Raw genomic sequence first — 22,117 nt, 5'->3', positions numbered from 1 at the left:
GTATTCCAACACTTACACCACAAGACCAGGCAGTCTTGGAATGTAACATTATCTTGATATTTGCATTTGTTTTAGTTGTTTCACAATACACATAGCGCTTACCTAAAAAAACATATCAAGAAAATGGTTGCAATCTCAGTAAAATCCATTAGTTGTTTCTTTCAAACCCATGCATATAGAAAACAGCCTCCTTCCCAAATTCACAGAACACTATTATTCACAGAAGTGTATTAAAGCAAGTCACAAGCATATTTGTAAAAGCATTTTTATCACGTGTTTTGGCTGCTATCACTTCCCAAAGGGCATTCAAATGGCTTTAAGCACTGAAATTAAGGAATAAGAAAAAAAGAAAGGTGGAAAACGTGAACGTGGCATCTCTGTATTTTGTTACAGCAAAGTACAGATGTTTGAAACCAACAGTTAGTTGTTCATCTACACTATAGTGCTCCAGGTAACAACTGACTGAATTGAAGCAGTGATCTGTATGAATCGGGAACAACTACATACCACATTCAACCTGAAAGTAGCAAATCTAATTTTATAGCAATATGATCAGCAGCTACAATATACATACAGAGATATACTACAAAACTCTAGTCAGTATAGAAACAAAAATATTCTAGGTCTGCAACAGTTGAAGTCTGCGTGATTATTTCTGTTCTATCCCATTAAGGGTCAGTGCTACACCTCCTGCCTCCCATATGGCAGGCTAGTATCACAGTCCAGCTTAGTACACAATGAAAAAAAAAAACAAACCAAAACAAACCTGCAGCTTAGAGTTATTAGAGTGAAATTATTAGGTTATTTAGAGTGAAATTACTTTTATTTTTTCCAACCAAGTTCAAACTCAAACTTGCAGCCATGAGTGCCCACTTCAATTAATAGGTATTAACAAAATGTGTGTGAAAAGTTTTAAATGGGAAATTTTCACAACTGCTTCAAAATGAATAGTGTTAAATAGCTAGCCTTATGTTTTATCTAGAATTTTCATCCTCCTCTCCCCACTTCTAACAATAGAAACTCACAGTATATTTAAACTAGAAGAGGAAGAAGTAACATCATTAAGTGCTGAAGAATGAATGTGGGGGAGGGGAAGAAAATAAATACTTGCAGTCTCATTCTAAGACAGCAAACAAGCCATTTAACTAATACGGAATAAAAATAAATTGTTTAACGAAGTATAATATAAGCACTAACACCACAAGCATGCTCAATCTATTCTCTCAGTGAATCTTTTATCTGTAGCCTACAATGATTACTGTGTGTAGGAAGGTAGACTGAAGACAAAAATTAAACTACGCTGTCTGGCTTATACCAAGGCTATTAAAAACTGCTTCATTTCTTTCCCTCCTCTAATGCAGCATCAGTTCAATATAAAGTTCCTCACACAAGAACCAACGGCGTTTATAAACTAAAGAATTTGCATTGTACAAAAGTTGGAATAACTTCACAACAGTAGCATGATTTGCATGGTTTTGTATTCTGAAATAGTTGACTATAAACCACCTGTTTCCCTTTGTACCAGAAAACTGGGCACAAAATATAGCTGCAAATCTCCACACTAAGACAGATATTCAGTCTTCTGTAAAAGTGGAAGATTTGGCAAGATGAACTGGCAAATGCAACTACTTGCTAGTTTCAAAATGTCAGCTTTGCACAAGATACGTTCAAGTTTCTACATACAAAAATGTCCACCCTTTCAAGAACAAAAAAAAAAACCCCAACCACCACAAATCAGCACTGTAGCATCCTGCTTCAAAACTTTTCTCTCTTCAACGCAAAATGCATAAAGACCTGTAACTCCAAACTCGCCTACTTCAGATACCAGAAAATGAAAATAGAGCATGCTTTAAGATACATATGGTATAATGCAGTGGGGCTGATGTCACTCAACATAGGGCATGAGTACTTTTTTTTGTTCTTTCCTATTCTCCCATTCTTCCTGCACCCCAAGTGTTAAAACTGCAGCCTCTGATAACAATAAGGCAGCTACAGAAAAGGAAAGATCCTTTTAATTATATCTCACTGCAGAAGACAGGCTCCTGGAGGGATGATTTTTTTTTTTCTTTTAATACCAGTAGCAATTTGTAAGCACTATTAAGTAGCCTGGAACTGCAGTACCTGTGTGATACAAGGGTATTCCACTGCAGAGTACTCTTTAAGAAAAAGAGGTGTAACTCCAAAATGGAGTTACACATAATCATTAAGACATGCTAGCTTCTTTGTAGCCAGCTAATTATGGGGTAGCTTTTTCCATCTCTACTCTTCAGCAAGCTATCAGCAATACCTAAACTTTGATTCTTCATTAACAGAATATTGGGGGTTTTTTAGCTCTGCAGAAAGAGGCAGTTCCCCAGAAGGCTTCTTTAATTTCAGTTTAGGGAATGGGTAAGTCCTAATTCACGCTTCAAATAAAAACCCTTTCAGCAAAACAGCCTCATGTACTCTCAGGGAACACTGAGGCAAAAGACATACTGTTTTTCAAAGACATTAACTGTGTATCAAGTGGTATAACATGAAGAACAGCTTTGCAGAAGCATCCTTCATCCTTAAGTACATACATGCTTCTGCATCACAAGAACATACATGATAAAGGGTTAATTCTGCCTGCATCTTTTGACACATCCTAGAAACAGCATTTTCAGAAAGTATCACAAAGATCAGCATTTATGCACATGACTGTTCATAAAGTTAATTCTTTGATTCACTGAGACAACTACATGGATTTCATGGAGTTACAAAGCTATTAAGACATTTTCCTCATGTCACCTTTGAGCAGATATCATACATATACATTCTGTTACAGCAAAACTGATTCCTAGCCATTTGAGAACTAAAGAGCATACAACAAGCTGAGCCTGAATGTCAGCATGAATAGTTTAAATTAGTTCTTTAAGACCACGACAGAAAAATAATTTCATAATGGAGACCAGAATCCTGTTCTTACAGTCTAGTAGCTGCCTGAAAACAGTAAAAAAAAATCATTTTAAATAAGGCACAGATACTAATGACTTAATGTTTAATACTGTATTATTGATGCTGTCAAAATACAACTTTTGGCAGTTAAAAATAATGCATTATTTTATTAGATATTTCTCAATAACGATTCTCAAGTCAATCTTACCTTGCCACTAGAACAAAAGCACCATCCACAGTTACGATTTGGTAGACCCATGGCCACATGCAGAATTCATTATAAGCCCATGTATTTACATCTACAGTCAAGCTGGATTTTTGAATACTAGAGTATTTCACTTTAGTCAATTACAATGATTACTTCTTGTATTATCAGAAATAAACGGCCACGAGTTACTTCATTTTGTCTATTAAAAAAAACAGGAGAAAATAAGATCCGAGTTTCCATCACCTTTACAGTATTCTACTTGAGGAATAATCTAAGAGTTTTAGCAACTGCTACCCAAATTATGAAGCTAGTCTTTATGTTACTTTCACATTTAAGTGCTCAACAGAACAGTGAAGTAATAAAAGAACATCATCATACTGTAGTTCCTTTAAATTTTTAATTGACAGCAAGAATATTTTAAAAGTAGTAAGTTCTATCTCAAACTCTTTTGAGTGTGAAATATCTCTAATGGTACATAACAATTATAGCAAAAAGAATTTGGCTATGTGCATATCTCGAGATTGTCCCACAGAGTTGTCAGTTTTGGGATGTCCCAGAAACTCTTCCCCTGTAGCTGACTGCCCTGGGAAGTGCAAAACCTTTGGTGGTTTAAAGAATATTCAAATAACCAAAAGCACCAAGTTCTCATGACAGATTTCTAGTTGGCCTTCAGAAGTCAGCAATAATGATATTTAAATTAAATACAAAATGAAGCAACAAGAGGCCTAAAGCTGTTGACCATTACAAGAGTTTAAAATTCATTTATTTCATTTGTAAAGCAAAAACCACTTGGGGCTATCAAAAGACTCTTCTCCTGCACATCAATAAAAGTGCATATGCTTAATGCTCAGTATGAAAACAACCCTTGTAAGTACTTAGTTTAAGAAGTTGACTATTTGGCAATACATGCTGTGCATGTATATTTATGTTTTAAGTCAACAGCTGGCACTTCATAAGTTTTAAATGGAAAAGCATGCTTCCTAATCACAAAATAAAAAAGGCAATAGCAAGCCTAAAATCAAGACTCCCTCAGAGCTATTAAGCTATAGTTTTTAAATTAAAATAGTACAGGATAGCAACAGGACAGTAAAGGAGTTTATAGCTGTATTTTCAATGCTATTGTTGGTATGAATTTGCCATCATTGATCAGGCTAGAACTTGATTAATTTTGCAAAAGCTCTTTGTCAGTTTCTTAAAGGAGGTAGTATAAAGGGTGCGATTTGAATAACATGGCCTCATCTGGCTGTAAACATTTCAAACAATACACATAAATATCTATGATAAAAAGTACTGTGGAAGAGATTATTCTAGAAATTGTTTTTATGAACTTGAAAAGAAAAAAACAGTAGATACATTTAATATATTTACTTATTTGCATGTAGTTTAAATGATACAGAACAAGATTACTGTGTTAGAAATCCACATACAATATAAAAACATTTGTTAGACATAAATTCACCATTCTGCTGACATTTGCAATAACTGTTTATCCAAGCTTAACTTCAGGTATTTATAATGTTTTTCATACACAAATTTTATATGTGCAATGTTTCATTAACTACACAACGTGAAACCCTGATTTAGTTTATCATCACAATCTGAACATAATAGCTATTTGCATCTTAACACATTGGCTTTTTGAAACGCTAGTAATTAAGGCATCTTTGCTGTATAGTTTCTCAATAGTGCAAACAAAAATTGTCTTTAATAATTTGATTAAAACATAGAAGTAACTGAATATTCCAAATGTTTTTTTAAATGTAATTGGAAGATAGTTGTGCATTTTGGAGTTTTCTTGTGAAATAAACATTTGAAAGCTCTTAATGCTGATTGCTTTTGTTGGTTCCTTTTAACTGGTTCTGCTGTCTCGTCTTCATGACAGTGTAATTCATCTTCTTTTATGCGATGTTGTAGTAAAATACAGTAGCATTTAAATGAATACCTAGTAACTGAGTGAATCCCAAATGCAGCAAAGGCATACAGTTTTCATAGTGCACTTTCACCTCACTGAAGTAAAAGTTGCTCCTACTAGACATTTTTCCACTTCAATGTGAAGTAGATGGTTAGGATTTTGTTAGTGGTTTCATTGAACAGCTTGACAGTTCAGTTCTCTTCTGCCAGTATTTCTCAAAAGGCTTTCAGAAATAGTACATATTTCGGGGATACTTTAGGGGATTGTTTCACCACATAAGCACACAGTTTCCCAATCATGTCAGTGTAGCTGTAATAAATAAGCATTTACATCCTAGAAGGAAGAAAAAAAAAGGAGAAAGTATGTGTCACATTACTTGTAGCTGTAGCATCAACTGTGTGTCTGAGGCAGGGTAACCAATCAGGACCATAATACAAGAATAATTATTTTTAGGCCAAACTTCAGGACAAGTTATCTTCAACTTCAAGATTACTTTCAATTAATGCTTTCAATGGCATTTCTTTATGTACTAAAAAGCCTGTAAGAACAGTGGGGTTAGTTTCCAAAGCTATCCATTTAGTCTGTTTTTCCTCTGCTCCCTGCACGCACAGGAAAGTCGTTGTCATGAGATAATGTATTTGAAACATGTTTATTAAGAGTGATATTCCTTCACTCCATCCCTCCAACATTCTTGTACTACTCCTTTTGCTCCTGACTTGTTCAGGTGGCCTTGGTCACCCATCTATCCTGATATACATTAAGTAGGCAAATGAACAGAAAGGGAACCTGAATCCTAGAGAAACAAGACACTGGCTATAACTGCTATGTTGATCTACCAGAAGAACTAGGTGGTCTATATGACAAGCTCCCATTGCTCTACCAGTTGGGAGTTAGCACTGAGTTCTTCTCTATCCCTGCTGACTGAAACTCTGCAAGAAGTTTGTAATTATCCTTGTAGAGACATCAAAATTGAAGTCAGAGGTGTACACCAGTCCCAGAAGAACAAGAAATAACTTACTTGATACATCAAAGTGACAAATTCTGTAGCCATAGAATTATAGATTCCCCAAAGCTCCTTCACATACAAGTAAAGCATACAATCTCCAAGTTCTTTTCAAGTTCACTCAAATCCTGCACATAACCAAGTGTCTGCTTTAAGTCCTTTCTCACTGTCTATCTTCAACAGGTCCCGCCACGTGGAGAGGTTTCTTGTGAAAAACAGTAACTGAGTGTAACTCAGTTACACTCAGTGTAACTCCTGGTGCCCAGCCTCAGAAAGCCATGTTTAGAGAGATGAGTATCATGAGCAGCAAATCATGCATTTACTAGACACCCTCATTATATTACTGATACCACAATGTACCGAGAAAGGCAAATAGGGATTCACTTCAGATGGAGACACTCTTCTGTTCTCCACAAACTTATTTTCTAAGCATTAGGTTAGCAATAAGCTTTAGAATTTAGTATGTTGTCACTTGCCCCAGTCCCCTGACGTGCAAATGCCAACAACATTGCTGGGCTAAGATTCTCCATGCTGCATTACACTTACAACAATGGGTACAGCAGATTTCAGAGAAAACATCTGTCCTTTCACAGTCTACCTACTCATCTTGGCCCTTTTTTACATCAATTTTAAGGCTTATTACCATTAGCTATTCTATTATTAAGGAGATGCTTTCTCTGTAAAGAAAGAAAAAAGGATAAAAAATTCACTGTTAGCATTCTAAACCACACTACTATTAGCTTGGGGAATACACCCCAGACTTCTGTAAAATTTGTGCAATATACTTGAGCATTAGTGGAAAATAAAGTAAAGGTGTTTCTATCCATCAATAGTTTAGTGTAAATAACATCAAATGAGAGGAACACTGCAAGTGATACAGCTATGTTCATTACTAAACACAACTGGAACTGGATTACCTTAGCTATATTACCAGTATATCCTGGAACCAGAGTAAGATGATTCTCCTGTTCCCATAATCCACTTAATTGTTTTTTTAAAATATGAATATTTCTGAAAAAGAATGAACACCACTTTATAACATAGATACTACATTTCAGTAAACTTTGACTGAAATACATGATTAATACTGCATATAGACTTAGTCTGTATGATAGATATGGCCACAATATCAGAAAAATTTTGATCCAACTTCTACAGCATTTGGATAACCCCTGATATGACTATATTCCACATGTATTAAAACACCAGTAAAAACAAAGCAAAAACATGACAATCCTTAAAGTAAGTTTCCAAATACCACCTGTGTCTTAAGAACACAATAATGTATTTTAAGTACTTTTAAGCTTTTACTTTCAAATTATGAGTATATGTTTTTCCCCTTTGTAGATAAGGTGCGCTCCTACTGATCAAAGTTAAAACAGATTGAGATGGAATAAGCTACAGAAACGCATTTAAATATTTCCCAATACTATACTCACCCATCCTCTGCCTTTTCTGTATGTGCAGATAGTTCTGACCACCATCTTTTAATGACAGCCTGAAGCCAGTTTAAACCAACTATCACATATCTGTAACAACATATTTTATACATTATGCTTATTTTTTTTCCTCCCGCTCCAATATCTACAGGTCAGCTAAAGTGCCAAGACAAATTGGTAAGCAACTTAGAAAGCAACATGTTTTCTATTCTGGAAGAAAAAAATCTAGACAAATTGGCAAGTTTAAATACTTGCCTATGTTTTCAATTTCAAAGTGGCAAACTGAAGCTCTCATTGAAAAAGTAGATGTTCTTCAGGTATTTTGCCTGGAAACTTTGCCTTGATTTCACACTATAAAGCATACTAAATCCTCAGCACTATTCTGGTTTTCTGTTTAGGATAAATAAACCTGCATAAGGGCAAAGCCAGTCCCCGCCATGTTCTTAACCTTGCAGAAAAGAGTTTTTGCACCACTGGTTTGTTAAAGGAGAAAGGTTGACAGTAAAGCTCCTCTTCAGGTAGGTGTTCCCTAAGAAAGGCAGGGTTGGAAGAAGGGGAAAGAGGGAACAAGAGTCAGAGGACTAAATACCATTAATTTCTAGGGCACTGCATAGCCAGGAAGTAATAGTGTTTTGAAAACATCCGAAACTGATACTTACTCTTCATATTTGCTTTTAAGCAGTGATTTCACTAAAGGCAAAAGATCTACACAGCAGCCAACTGAAATATATGGTTTTTCTTCCTGTAAACTTAAAAACCAAGATGTTTCAGAAGTGCTTGAATTTCAGCGTGGTTATAGCAGATTCATATCCCCCACTTTTTTTTGTCTGTACCTGTTTGTAAGCACAGGAAGGCAGTCTACTACTACTCCAAGATCCTGTATCCTAGAAACATTAAGAATAAAATCAGAAATGTTACTAGTAGAGCATAGGTTGAAGTATATGCTTCCACTATGATTTAAAGAGTAAGTAGAACAAAGTTACAACATTTAAGGAAACCCTAAAAATACTGCAGCATTATTTGGGATTGCTACCACTTTAAGAATATAAGAGACACTCAGTTTACCTCACTAAGTAGGCAACCAGTTCACTTATACTTCTCCTTCTCCAAAAGGTTAAAGCTACATTCAGCCTCAGATTCCTGCTGAAAAGAACTTGAGCCATAGTTTCATGGTCCTGAGAAACCTGTATATTTTTGAAGATATAAAAGTAGTTTACAAGTAGCCAGCAACAACACGATAAGCTGCTCTAATATAGTAATTTAGTATATGAAGATATACTTTCCTACCTGTATGCTGATGAGTTTTAGAAATTCAGCTAACAATGGCCTTAAAAACACAAATTTCCCTTAGGAGGAGGCACAAATAGATTAAGACTACTTTACCCAAAAGCTACAAGAATAAGGTCTGTAGATACCTAAAGAGAGGTATCTAATAATTAGATAGAGCATTTATGAGCATCAGCCTATAATTCTCACCAACTTTGAGAACTTTTTACTTAGATGCTTATTAATTTTGAGAACTTCAACAATTCAGACACAAGTAATTACATGTATTATTCTGAACTTTGAAGAAAAGGTTGATTTCTAAAAAAGCTTGTTCTTTTAAATGAAGTTTAGGTATTTTATTAAAATCTTGGATTGGAATGAACACTGCAGAGCCACTCACATCTCTCAAACCAGTTAAACAGTCATTTGTGGCCAGCGATCTGGTCTTTAGTTTCTCAGAGGATGCATCTTCCCCAGGCTTCGTTTCTTTACCCTTCTTTCTGCAACCTCTTTATTCTAGCTATTCTGCTCCTCCTTCCTTGAAACCATCAAATTCAATGGAGTGCAAGAGTGCCACAGACTTGTACCTCCAGCCCACTGGACTCTCAGGGCTCTCTCTTTATGGCAGCCCACACTTACAGTACCATGAAAAGACAGCATGGTGATAAGTCTTCGATCTTATCTTCCCTGCCATGCCCCACTTTAAACACCTGCAAGCCTCAATGGGTAGCAAACATCTTCAGTGACAGAAATAGAAACTTCAAAATTAAGTGACTTAAATGGCCTTCAGTGTCACAAAACCTGTTTCATTTAAATATCTGACCTTTTAGCCAGGTTCAGAAGCCCTGCAAGCATTCACTGAGTTTCATCAAGCAATCTTAACAAGAAACACAGTCTTATACAAACACTTAAGTTAGTTTCGTACGCGCTAAGCTGATACTGCTATTGAAAATGGTCCTATCCTACCTCACTAGCGTATTCCCATCCATACACTAACACTTTCACACTTCCATAAACATGCATGTGGCCATGCATTATGCCAGTTCATGAAACCTAACCAGGTCAAAACAATGTTTTCCTTTGGTGCTGGTACAATTTCAACCTAGACTAGCCTGGCAGATCTGAGATTCTGCTGACACAAACATGAGGAAAACTGGCAGGACTACTACCGTTGGCAATTGTATCACTGTAAACTGACAGAAAAAGACTGCAAATCACAAGACCCGAGCCAATCTATATGTTAAGAAAATATCTTTGAAAGCTTTCACAGCTAACCACACAAAGAAACTACCAGGAATACTTTTATTTTAAACTAAAGTTTCTTTAAACTCTACTTACCTCTGAAAAAAATCCACTATATTTGGATGAGGGGCCTTCTGTTTGAGATGAGCCAGAGTCACTAGAATTCAGCAAGTGTGTACGACTGTCGTTGTGCAGTTTTGCTGGCAGATTCCCTGCACAAGCCAGTTCATTTTCTTTATTTGCCATGTCACAGCCCCTAGATTTAGGGAACTGTTTCTTTCTGTAGCAAGGCTTTGGAGTATAACAATGAACTTTTCTTTTACAATATACTACTTTGAAAAGAGAGAGTGGACTGGTCACCGTTTTTCCAACTGTTATTCTGCAATAATAAAGCAGTATTTTAGTGAAGGTTGCTCTAAACTTAATTGATACTTTGTGTTATTAAGTTAAAATACATCATTATGAATTCAGCAGTCAACTTGCAGGTTACTTAAAACATTTTATCCCAGAGATATACTTTCATGACATTTGGGTTATCAGAAGTAAGAGCTACCACCAATATTTTTCTTCTGCCTTTATTAATGCAGAGACTCATTATTATGGAAGTGGACACAAGAACCAAGTATTGTCAGTAAAATTAAGACCTATCTTCCATTTGTGTCTGCTTGGGTGTTGTAATAGATTTAAACTGCTGCTTCCTCCCTGCCTCCCTCTCACTTGAAACTCAGACTCTACACAGCATAGCCCTCCTACCTGTTTGTGTATGAAGCCAGCTGTTTTGGAGATTTCTTACCCTGGGAGAAATGGAAGAGAGAACAAAAAAGTTTTATTACTGAAAAGGCTCAAACACTCCCACAGTTTGTCAAAAATAAGTCCTGCTTTACCATGGCCTAAGTTTATCACATATTCCCTCCCTTCCACCCACTCTGCCTATTCTGCACTAAAGCACAGCTACGTGAGCCTTCCTATAATCTTCAAGTATTTCACAGTGACCTATAGATGGACTAGCTCTGCCACAGCTGTCCTTGGAGAGGTCAGCTACGGTCACCATGGTCAGCTATAGGCTTGGGGTATCTTTGGCAAGAGATGGGATTGTGACATCAGAGACAGATTCTTTAGTTACTAGCAAACTAAAAACTGTGACTAATATAAAAAGCCCACTGGAATCATGGCAAAATTGCATTACTTGTCTCATACATACATTTAAGGGCCCATAATACAGCAGATGCTAGTATTGGGAAGGATGACAGCAGAACATCTCCCCACCAAAGCACAACAACAACAACAAAAAAATCAAGACTGCTGTAGACAACACCAGCTTGATTATCCTGGATTCATTCATATGAAACAGATTAGCACCCTGATACCAATTACGCTGCATAGAACAGTGATATCCCAGAGGAACCACAAAATTCATTCAAGGTTGTGCCACGCAGATTAGCAAAATCTTTGAAAATTAAGCAACACAATTTGAAGACGAATTTCTAAAGACTATTTTATACAGTAATCTTCAATGTTTTAAAACTTCATGTAATGAAGATGAATTGAATGGTGACATTCTGGTCTTTTTCATTAGTAAACAAATTATTAAAAATAAAAAAGCACTAAGATGCTCAAGTTAGAAATATGTATTTTCATATAAACAGGTACTATGCTCATATACTGCAGGCATTTCAACTTGAAAATTTATACTACTGTTAACATTTATGTTGTGCACATCAGCAAAACAATGCTATGATCTTTTTTTGGTAACACCAAGTCCTAAAATCATGTGGGTTTTAATCCATAATTTCAATAAACAGACATACAAGATATTGGCATCTTCACCACTGTTTGAAGTGATCTTACAGTAAGTTTACCTCCCTAGTGCTTCCCCTGTACTCCACTGCCTTACTTACTCTTCAGCTAGTAACACAGGTAAGAGGTTATGAGAAAATGTTTCTGACTGGCAAGAATCCAGTAAAAGTACACATTACTAGACAATGTGGTAGATCAAGCTATATGATAACAAGATGACAGGTCCATTTCAATGCAGGTATTTCACCTACCCCACCTCTCACTTGTGCCATGTAGCTCTCTTGGCAAGAGAGAACTTTTTGATGATAGAATTCCTCTACTGAAACAGCTCTTGGCTAGACTGCAGAAAAGTAGGCGTGATTAAAACCATATCAGTACCGACTGCTCACGTGGACCATATGATGCACATATCTGTGTAGCCACTGCCTGTGCCTGTTGTAATGCATAGTTTTCATAATATAATCGCTGTTCAAGCTAAAGTTCTATTGCACATCTGAACATGAAATGCCCAATAGTGCTGTGCTTCTAGTTTTAGATTGCTCAGGACTATGGACTTGTTTGAATGTTTACTTCAGTTTCATCAGAGGACATGAAAAAAACCAAAACAACTTACCTCCTTCATGATCTTTTTAGTGGAAGAAGAGATTCTTTTTCTGGGGAGATCAATGGGACGACCTTCAATATGCAGTACTTTCTGTTTTCTAACATTGTGGGCTTCAGATGCCATAATCTCTCAAATCCCTGTTTTCAAGGGAAAGACATTTAGCTATAGTTTCTAAAACATTCAGTCAACTTTCTTCGAATGCAGCTGGCAAAACCAGTTAAAACAGTTCAACTATTCGCAAGATGTTCCATAAATATATTCCAAAATAATCCAAGACATCATCTTTTAGCAAAAGTTAGCTGGAGGCCTTATCATTAGTAACATGCTGATGAGCACTTCAAAATTCCCTTTTAGTTTTCTAAAAAAAAAAAAGGAACAAAAACAAGTCGTCGTCCCCCGAAGAAACAGAGGCAGAGATCTTGTTTTCAGACCAGCTTAGTACACCTGCACTGAGGGGTGCCATACACACAAGAATAAGGCAGTTGGAGACACTTTCCTCCACATCTCACATTATGAATTTCATCTGCCACCGAGAGAAAAATAATTGGTCCAACAACTGTTTCCAAGTGAGGAAAGGCAGCTAAGTAAAAATAATCCCTGTTTTTCAGGAAGAAGGCAAACTTCATAAAAATATCAGAGGTAAAACACTGGAAGCAAAATATCTCCCCTTAATTCATTGGCAAATCCACCCCCCTGCCCATTTTTCTTAGCATATAACTTCAGCTATTTTTCATATTAAAAAAAATCTTTATTCCACAGTTAACCAGTAAGAAGATGTCTAAAGTACTTTGTCTTGAAGTATGCAAATATTTCTACAAGAATCAAAACCAAGATTGAGACAGTTCTACATATGGTTTTGCATTTTGTGTAAGTGATTCAGAAAATCCATTGCTTGAGACTGGACTCACAAACTACATCATCATGGAGCGCTATTCTTAAAAAGTTTTATCAAGACATCCTACCTTACTTTTAAAAAACAATTGCTCTAATTTTACTGTTTTTCCCCTAAATGGAAGAACTCTGGTCCCAACATGAGTGCCCCAATCTCTCCCCTCCACCTTTAGTACCAACAGTCTTATCCTTTTTCCTCTATGTAGCAGGTTTATCCCACATTAAGAACTTCAGGATTTAAAACACTAAGACACTGAGCACTGAAAAAGCCAGATGGGAAACAGCTTACTAGCCACAGAAGATCTTTCAATACAGTAGCTAAAGGCCATCAAATAAAACAAACAGGTGGCAGGCTCAAAACAAAGTAGGTGTATTCTCCACATAATGCATATTAAATTCCATATTGTAGGATACAGTGGAAACAAAAAAAATTTCTTCAAATGCTTCAGTTTTCTTTAGAACTGGATCAGTACTGAAGACTCATTTGAGATCTCCCTAAAAAAAGGGAAGGTTTACTGACAGAAACCCTTACCCTGTAAGATGGGAACATGGAGCCCTCAGACCAACAACTTAAGCAAGCATTGTGAATGGCAGCATTATTTAGGGCAAGACCTTTAACAGATGGTGGTCCATACTTTTCAAGATACAAGGCTGGCTTAAGACTGGTTCATTAACTGGACTCTTTCCCTGCATATTATGGGATGGTGACAGAATAGTTGTCACCTTGTGAGCACTCCATGCTTCCAAGGCTTCCAGTTGCCAGGCTTATAAATAAATAGTAAAAAAGTATTTTTTCCCTGAAGTTTAGAAGAAACCACAAGAACAACAAACAACAACTCCTCTGCTTATTAGAGCGGTTAAAACAACTATTTGGACTCAAAATGGGCTGTACATTAAAATTTGAACTTTGAGCACAACACAAAGGCAAACAACTGAACTTTTAAAGAAAAGCCCAACCCGAAAACCCTAAAATTAGAAAAAATCCAGACTTATATTCAGGCTAATGATGAAGGCAGAAAGGTAGGACGACTTGGAAAAAACTTGATTTTTTTTGCATCCCCTGTTTGAGAATGTTGCTGAGGGAAAAGCAATAAACTCCAGAAGAACAGGGAGGCCAACCTGCAACCACCAGAGCTAAACCCCATAGAATCATCCCGTCAGATGCTAAAAAAATCCATAATCTCTGTTCCTGAAGAATCATTTTTGCGACTACTCCTGTGACACACTGACAGCTTACAATTCTTCATGCAGAAGAGTGACCTCTCCTTACTTGCTTGTTTAATAAACGATCTCAAACTATCCTCCGCTTTCATGCTAAGCAGTTAGCAAGAATCTGATCTCCAACATAAGACAGCAGTGTTAAACTAGAATGCTTTTTACTTAAGAGAAGTGTAAAATATCAGAAGGCTAGAAAGAAGTGTCTTATCAAGGAAACTCAATTAGCATACCAGTGTTTAATATTGGGCTCTAAAGAGCCTAAGATAATATGTCAAAATATCTGAATTGGAGATATCTGAACTGGAGAGATATTATCCTGGAGGGAAAGAAGTTCCCTACAAAAAGTTGAACATGTCCAAGAGAAAAAATGAAGAGAATTACACACTTTGACAAATTTGATATAAGAACATAATGCCCCCTAGCCTCTCAGCTGAAACAGGAAAAGACAACAGAACTATCAATTCTTTCTTTACAGACTGGAAACAGAAACCCAAAAGGCCAACAGATGATGAGATATAAAGGAACATCCGATGAAGTAAAATCCTTATGTCTGTGTTCACTGCCCTACAGTTCAGAGAGGCTTCCATAGTTTAACCTCTTTTGTGAGGGTCTCTGATGATGCAGAAGCAGCAGTGAAAATGTAAGCAATAAGGAAATAGCTGTGGTGTTAACCAAGGTGCAGAACCTCTCCCTTAGAGCAGACAAAGCACCTAAAGAAATCACGTGTGGAAAATACAGTCAGTATTTAAAGATGGCCTCAAGGAAGATCCCGACTGACATCTCTGTTGTGCAAATTAGTAAACAATGTAATCAAGAATAGAATTAGTGGACACAAACGAATAATACATTGGGAAAGATTCAACCTGGCTGTTGTGAAGGCAAGTCTTTCCCTGCAAAATTAATGAAATTATTTGAGAATATAAAGTAGTATAACATGGATAAAGGACAGCTAAATGATAGAGTCTACCTGATATTCCAAACAGCTTCCAGAAGTCCCTCACTTAAATCTCTTGAGGAAACTAAGCAACCAAGTGATAAGAGGGAAAGTTTTTGCATGGAGAAGTAGCTAAGAAACAGTGATAAACTGTTTAAACAGTTCCCACACTGAAGAAGGCTGCCACAGGAATCCTGCAGAAAATCTGCATTGGTTTATGCTGTTTGATATATTCATAAGTTACCTCACAAAGGAGATGAGTAGTTAAATGACAAAGACTGTTGACAACACAAAATTATACCAGACACTGAAGATGAGGGCTAACTGAAGAACTAGATAAGGACTGTGAAGTACATAAGCAGAAGCAATGATTATAGATTAATGCAAACCAAAGCCTGTGTGCCCACAGGCGTGAGGAAATTTTGGGTTCCCATATAGAATCACAGTTAATAATTGCCATCCACAACAAGATCTGGATATATGACAGTTTAATTTACATCATTTGGATTGCTCAGTGCTCCATATGGATCAATAAATAGTTAGAAAAATAAACAGAACAGTGTTGTGACAGTGTATAGAAATAATTTGTGCCTGTATGTCAAATACTGAGTGCAGGTTTAGTCCTCTTCCCTTAAAGAAAAAAAAAAACCCAAAACCAAACACAAACCAAAAACCCCAAAAGACTTCTGAGTAAAGTAAAAAAGAGCTCAGACAAAAGGCAAGTTAAAAAAAGGTATGGAATACCTTCCATACAATGAACAATTGAATAGATCAGGCCTTTTCAGTCTGGAAAAGAGGCTGCTTATACCAGAGAGAGGAAATAAGACAAAGGCCTACAAAATGAATGGCTTGGAAAAGTTGCATAGAGATTGTTCACTGTCTTGCCCAATATAAGAATGAAGGGGCAAAAGACACTAGCTGAACAAAAGCTCAAAACTAACAAAAGGGGGTGGCTCTTTGTGCAAATTACCATCAAGCTGAACTTGCCACAGGATGTTGTTGACCCAAATGCTGACATGGGTTCCAGAGTAGACTGTGCAAATTCATAAAAAAGAAATACACTGAAAGTGATTAAATACAGAAACACAATCCAGGTAGCACAGACACAGAGCAGAACATAAGCAGAAGAATCTGATGCATCCAAACCTAATACTCCTACAATAAACTTAGTCCACATCTCAAGAAACCTGCTTCCAAAAGCTTAGTAACACATGATAAAATGCTAGCTGGCCAGCAATTAAGAAGATGAATGCTAGAGGATGAAAGGCACTTTAGAGGGCTCTTTACAACTTTCACTTCCTATCTACTATCAGATATCATCTAGGGATAGCTAATTAGACACTACCACCCACTGTTATTTTGGGATATATGTGGAGGATTTTTAAACTGGCATTAGTATCTAATTTAGATGAGATCAAACAACTTATACCTTAACTTCTTGAATTTTTGACTATTCCCTTGTGATGAGTACAGCTAGTTGTGTTTGTTCAGAACAATCTGTTATACCATTTCATTAAGGCCAATGCAACTCCTTTGCTTTACAAAATTTTAAAAATAAAACTAAGGATAGAATGCAAGTCCCTTCAGCTCTGCCTTAGCCCTTCATCATACAAGCCTAAACTGTCTGACAACTGTAACAAAGTAGACTGCAAATCTGAACGGAGATGCACAATTTCATTAAGATGATAGGCTCACATTCCACCAATTTCCCGCATCCCATGGGTGAGTTCTCATAGCAGATGCCAACCCTCCTTCCTCCCCCCTTTTATTCCCCTCAATTTCCAGGAAACAGAAGGACTAGAGTAACAGCAGCCATATATCCTGATAAGTCAGCTCATTTGTCCCCACAGTCAATATACAGCACCTGCGCAAAGTTTTGTTGATGGCTCTACTGCTATTTTCTAACTCTGATCTCTCCCAGATGCAATACAACTCTTCAAGTCACACCAGAATCAAGCAAAGAAAGTCAGCACTAAAAAGCTTTCAAGTGCCTATCTATCAAAGGCAAGTATTAACAAACTCTGCCACTCCCTCCCATCATCCTACATTCTGGGCACAGCCCCCAGAGAGGGACAAACTTTTCTTCGTGTGTTATGTAATCTACACATGTATTAACATTAATTTCTTACAGAACACAGACTGGAGTAGTTTGCATGACAGCAAAGCAAATGTAAAATAGCTAGATTTCTTAAGTCATCAGTAAATACTCTTTAAAACTTTCTTCCTGTCCTACTCTTTTCCCAAATTCTTAACAGCTATTTTTTGCTGTAGCATTCCACATACACTAACCATCACAGATGTTCCGGTGATTCTCTCCCACTCGATATTAAATCAAGTGCAAGTTCAAGGTTGACAATATTAGACTCAGATGAAAGAGTTAATTGTTACTCCCCAAGGAGGGGAGTTCATGCTTTGAAAGCATTCAAAATACGTATACATCAGGGAATCAGTAATGGTCAACTAATTTCACTAATTATTAACAGATTTAAAATGTTCATGAGAAACTTCCAAGAATGGTTATTCCAAATTTACTTCCAAAAGTGTAATTTGTCTACAAAAATAAATTAGCACTATCTTATGATGTAGAAGAGATTCTGCAAGCTTGGCATAATTTCCTTTCATTTTAACTCTGACAAATGTTACAGAATCCATCTGTCTCAGTTTTAGATGGCTTCCACACCCTTTGAATATGAAACAGTTTTTTTTTTTAAAAACCCTCCTTTTTTAGTAATTTGTGCTCTGACAGTTCAGCAGGTATTAAATATTGAATTATCTTAAAAAAAAAAGTGGAGTTCAAGATTTTAAGGAGTATGTTAATGCAAAATTTTGCTGCAACACTATAAAGAGTATGTCTTATATGCCAGCAAGACACAATTTTTTAACGTGCTATACCTGTCAAGCCATTTGTTCCAGTTTAAAGTTTCATGTGTGGACAAAAGGTACAGGAATTATATCAAATTTGCAGTAAAGACAAATACTATTTGAGTAACTACTTAAAGTAAGTTAGCTTATTCCTACAATTTAAGCTCATTTTCCTATTACTCTTACAGATGGAATTTGTATGTGGCCCACTGGCACAAGCAGTCATAACAAACCTCTGAAAATGACCACAAGTCAGGGTTCGGTTAAGTTTACTGAGGATGAATCCAGGTGTGAATTAGCTCTCCTTGTGGAGCTAGCCTAAGAGTCTAATAGCTGGACCTTATGCACATTCTGGAAAAAAATACTTTTTTCTAGAAAATAAAATAAACAAGTACCCAGTTTTCTGCATCTGGAGGTACCATTTACAGATATGTTAAGCTGCCATAAAGTAATACTACTTGCCAGTGTTCTAGTCCTTTCTGAAGTCATCCTTCACTAATGAAAAGATGCTTTTACCTGTTGATTTTCACTTATGAACACTCCAGGAATAGTAAGGTTGGAAAAGTTCTATTATTAAAATTATCTGGGATTTGTTATATAGGAAATAAAGATCCAATACACTGAAGCTCCCACATTAGTATTTTAAACAAGGTTTAAGAAACTACTCATAAAATTAAATACAGTACTTTTTTTCTATTCATTGCTCAACTCAAACAGCTTCAAAAACCTGCAACAAGAACTTTAAATTCAAACCCAGAGAGAGACATATTGAAAAATGCCTCAAGCTCCAAACTTAGTGGAGGCATGGGTACTCACCGCATCCCCACTTGGCTGAACATAGTCTGTGACTACCTTTCACATAGCTTGGGATCACATGACTTCTTTTATGTTACCCTTAAATACACTTCTATTATTGAATGTGGTCTGTTTATAGTATTTAAAAAGCCTTAATTCATACACAAGCTCCTTACCTGGGACCAACACACAAAACAATTTTTTAAAAAAAAATCTTACTTAAATTATTTCAATGGAAATACATTGAAAAGGGAAGCTTCAAAACTGGGTGAGAGTATATACACACTACTATAATAATACATATGCATCACATACTCACATGTATGATTTTTTTAATATATGCATATAAAATACACTAATGATATTATTTCTAAGATATTATAATGAACTTCTAAGTTATAAAGTTTAGGAATTCAACCAAATGGTAACTTGAGTTCAATTAAATAATAATACAAACATTTTAATCAAAGCTATATGCACTGATAATAAGAAATTAAAGTGACAGCTTTTGACTAGAACAATTTGTTCTTTCCAATCAGCAAGGCCAAAGAGGCACTAACCTGCCTTCTGTTATGCTTTAATTCTACTAAACATGGGTAACTATCCTTTTTTTCCTTCCCTGATTACAGGCAGAGAATAGAAGGAACAAAAAACCAGGGGAGTGGGAAAAGCGAAATTCATGTTCCAAGAAAATATGGAAGAAAGCTGTTTTTAAGCAAACTGACTTAACCTTGCTCCAAAGCACAGCATGTTACAGTAACAGCAACAAAAAGTTTCTAAAACTACCTCCCAATCTCTCTCCTTAACAGATCTCACTATCCAGAATTTCTTTATCTTAGATCTACATTCAACAACATGCCAAACTACACCAGCACAACAGCAGAAGAAAAAAATCTGAAGGCCTTTTAACAAAGTAATTAATACAGGATCTGATCTTCAAGTATCTGAAGGTTCCACCACCACCCCCTCACCCCCCCCCCCCGTTCTTCCCGCTGGAATCTGTCACACCCAGGGAATAAAATCCATCAGCAGGCCTCACACCCAGCTTGTCATCCTCCTTTTCGGCAGCACTAAAACCTTTCCTACTCTCCTTGCATTTATCTACTATTGCACACGCTTGCTTTGAGTTGTGGCTGATGCCACCATTTTAGAAAAAGACAAAACTGCCAGAACTCGCTCGCTAGAGACTGCAAGTACCGAAGACAGCTGTGCCGCAGGCCGGCCGGTGGGCGTGGGGGTGCCCCCGCAGCGGCGCAGCCGAGGTCTCCGGGGTGCCGAGCGGCGCAGGCAGGGGTGCCGGGCAGGGGAGGTTTGGCAGAGGCCGCCGCGCGTCCCACCGCGCGGGGAGCGGGAAGGAGGCAGCCCCGCTCCCCCACCGGCGGCGGCAGCCCTCCCGCAGCCCCCGCCCCGCACGCCGGGCGGGGCACCCCGGAGCCGCACCTGGCCCCGGCGAGGCAGAGCGCGGCCCGGACGGCGCCGCCCGCCCCACTCCGCCAGAGCCGGCGGCAAGCAGGGAGGCGGAAGGCCTCGCCGCAGAGCCCTCCCGCCCCGGTTTCTCAGCGGCCGGAGACGCGCTCCGGGCCAAGAGGGGGCCCCCCGGCCCCTAGGGACCCCGCCCGCGGCCGGCCCGGAGCGCCAGCTTCTCGGCCGCGGCCCAGAGAGCCTTCACCCTCCCCCTCACTCACCCGCTGCTCATGGTACCGGGCCGGGCCACACCGAGGGGGAGGAGGAGCCACGGAGACCTACCGCCGGGGCCCAGCTCCCGGAGCCTGCGCCATTCAAACGGCGCCGCGCTGCATGCTGGGCCGCGCCGCGCCACGCCCCACCGGCCGCGCCGCGCGGCGCGGGCACGCGGCGCCCTCTGGCGGCCGCACCGCGGGCACCTCCCAGGGGCCGGGAGCGCGCCCGCCGCGCCGGCGGCGAATGCCGCCGCCTCGCCTCGCCTCTCCTCTCGTCTCGCCCCGCCCCGCCCCGCCCCGCCTGCCTGCTCCGGCGGGGCTGCTCGATAAGCTGCTTAGGGCCGCTGCCTCCGTGCTTAGCGGGGTCGCGAGTCAGGGCACGTCTGCTTCCGCCCTGGCGCCCAGGCTGCCCAGCCGCCCTAACTCAAGCTTCCTCCGTCCTTCCCGCCTGGCGGCATGCTCCGGCCGTCTGCCGGGCCGAGCGCGCCCCGGGGCCGCCAGCCCCTTGGCCTTAACCGTGCTTCACCTGTACCGATCGGGTCCAGCTTCCTGTTGGGAAAAGCTCCTCGTCCTCCAGCACCTCCCCGCCCGGAGTGGAGCCTCTCAGGCCCAGGCTGAGTTCAGCCGGCCTGCTCGCTTCCCAGGTGGCGCCCAGCCTCACAGGCCTCAGGCCCTCACGCTGCAGGAGCACCTGCAGAGAAGGCGCAAAGGCAGGCGACCTCTTAAGATGGCTTAACAGGCGTCATTCAGAACTGCAGCTGTCACTACCGCCGGCTCCGTGGAGTGCAGTGTTGCATTCCAGCATGGTGCTGCTCAGCGTAAAGAAAGCTTGCCGATGTCTAATTATCCTTGAATATTTATATTGTATCAGGAACCTTGCAGCCCTTGCTCCCCACCGCGTCTGCAGGCTACTAATGACGAAGCATGGTTATGAGTGCGATGCTCAAACTGGCTGAGAAATCCATGCTAGCTCCACATTATAGCTGAGTATGAATAGCTTTAGTATTCCTGAGGCTTGGGTGTTATTAAGATTCTCTCTTTGATCTGGTATAACATCTCAGAACATACCTAAAGCCGGTGAGAAAAATGGCTTGTTTTGGTGATAAACGGAGGGAAAGGTGAGATTTATTCCACATCTCCCCTCGCTTTGCTTCTTCTTCCCATCAAAAATTCTGACCTGAAGTGTGTTATTTTCTCACACAACCTCACAGCATCCCTGTAAAATAGAGACTTCATCTGTCCCATTTATAGCCATATAAGTTTTGGCTTGGCTGAGAGTTTTTTACCTAAGGTACCTTAGTATCAATTTTGGGGGATGAGAGGGCAGGCTTTGACAAATGATGTCCTTTCT

The 22,117-nt window shown here is 38.9% G+C and overlaps 1 protein-coding gene across 2 annotated transcripts; it reads right to left on the bottom strand.

Annotated features, from left to right (window-relative positions):
• KATNBL1 (katanin regulatory subunit B1 like 1) lies at positions 1–20,914 on the bottom strand. Of its 2 annotated transcripts, none has more exons than XM_072865065.1 (10): positions 20,285–20,524; positions 12,397–12,524; positions 10,740–10,780; positions 10,083–10,365; positions 8,544–8,662; positions 8,312–8,362; positions 8,138–8,227; positions 7,479–7,568; positions 6,957–7,050; positions 1–5,369 (listed from the first exon to the last, which is right to left on the bottom strand). In XM_072865065.1, exons 2-10 carry the CDS (start codon positions 12,508–12,510, stop codon positions 5,337–5,339), a joined length of 915 nt encoding a protein of 304 aa, XP_072721166.1. In that variant the 5' UTR covers positions 12,511–12,524; positions 20,285–20,524; the 3' UTR covers positions 1–5,336. The 2 variants fall into 2 exon arrangements, with proteins under 2 accessions (XP_072721166.1, XP_072721165.1); XM_072865064.1 differs by lacking the exon at positions 20,285–20,524 and adding an exon at positions 20,773–20,914 and having other exon boundaries at positions 2–5,369.
• Between the last annotated feature and the right edge of the window lie 1,203 nt (positions 20,915–22,117).

The sequence above is a fragment of the Ciconia boyciana genome, chromosome 6 (assembly GCF_034638445.1).
Source record: "Ciconia boyciana chromosome 6, ASM3463844v1, whole genome shotgun sequence".
In the NCBI taxonomy this organism is placed as follows: domain Eukaryota; kingdom Metazoa; phylum Chordata; class Aves; order Ciconiiformes; family Ciconiidae; genus Ciconia; species Ciconia boyciana.
This window is presented reverse-complemented; position numbering and strand designations above follow the sequence as displayed.

Bases quoted from the DNA above. Each gene is read 5' to 3' on its own strand.
- KATNBL1 (XM_072865064.1), bottom strand. From the start codon at position 12,510: ATGGCATCTGAAGCCCACAATGTTAGAAAACAGAAAGTACTGCATATT. The intron at 8,663-10,082 runs GTAAGTAGAGTT...AAAAATATACAG, and splicing joins ATAGTGGATTTTTTTCAGAG to GTTTCTCAGGACCATGAAAC. The intron at 8,363-8,543 runs GTAAACTGAGTG...TAATGTTTCTAG, and splicing joins CTGGTTGCCTACTTAGTGAG to GATACAGGATCTTGGAGTAG.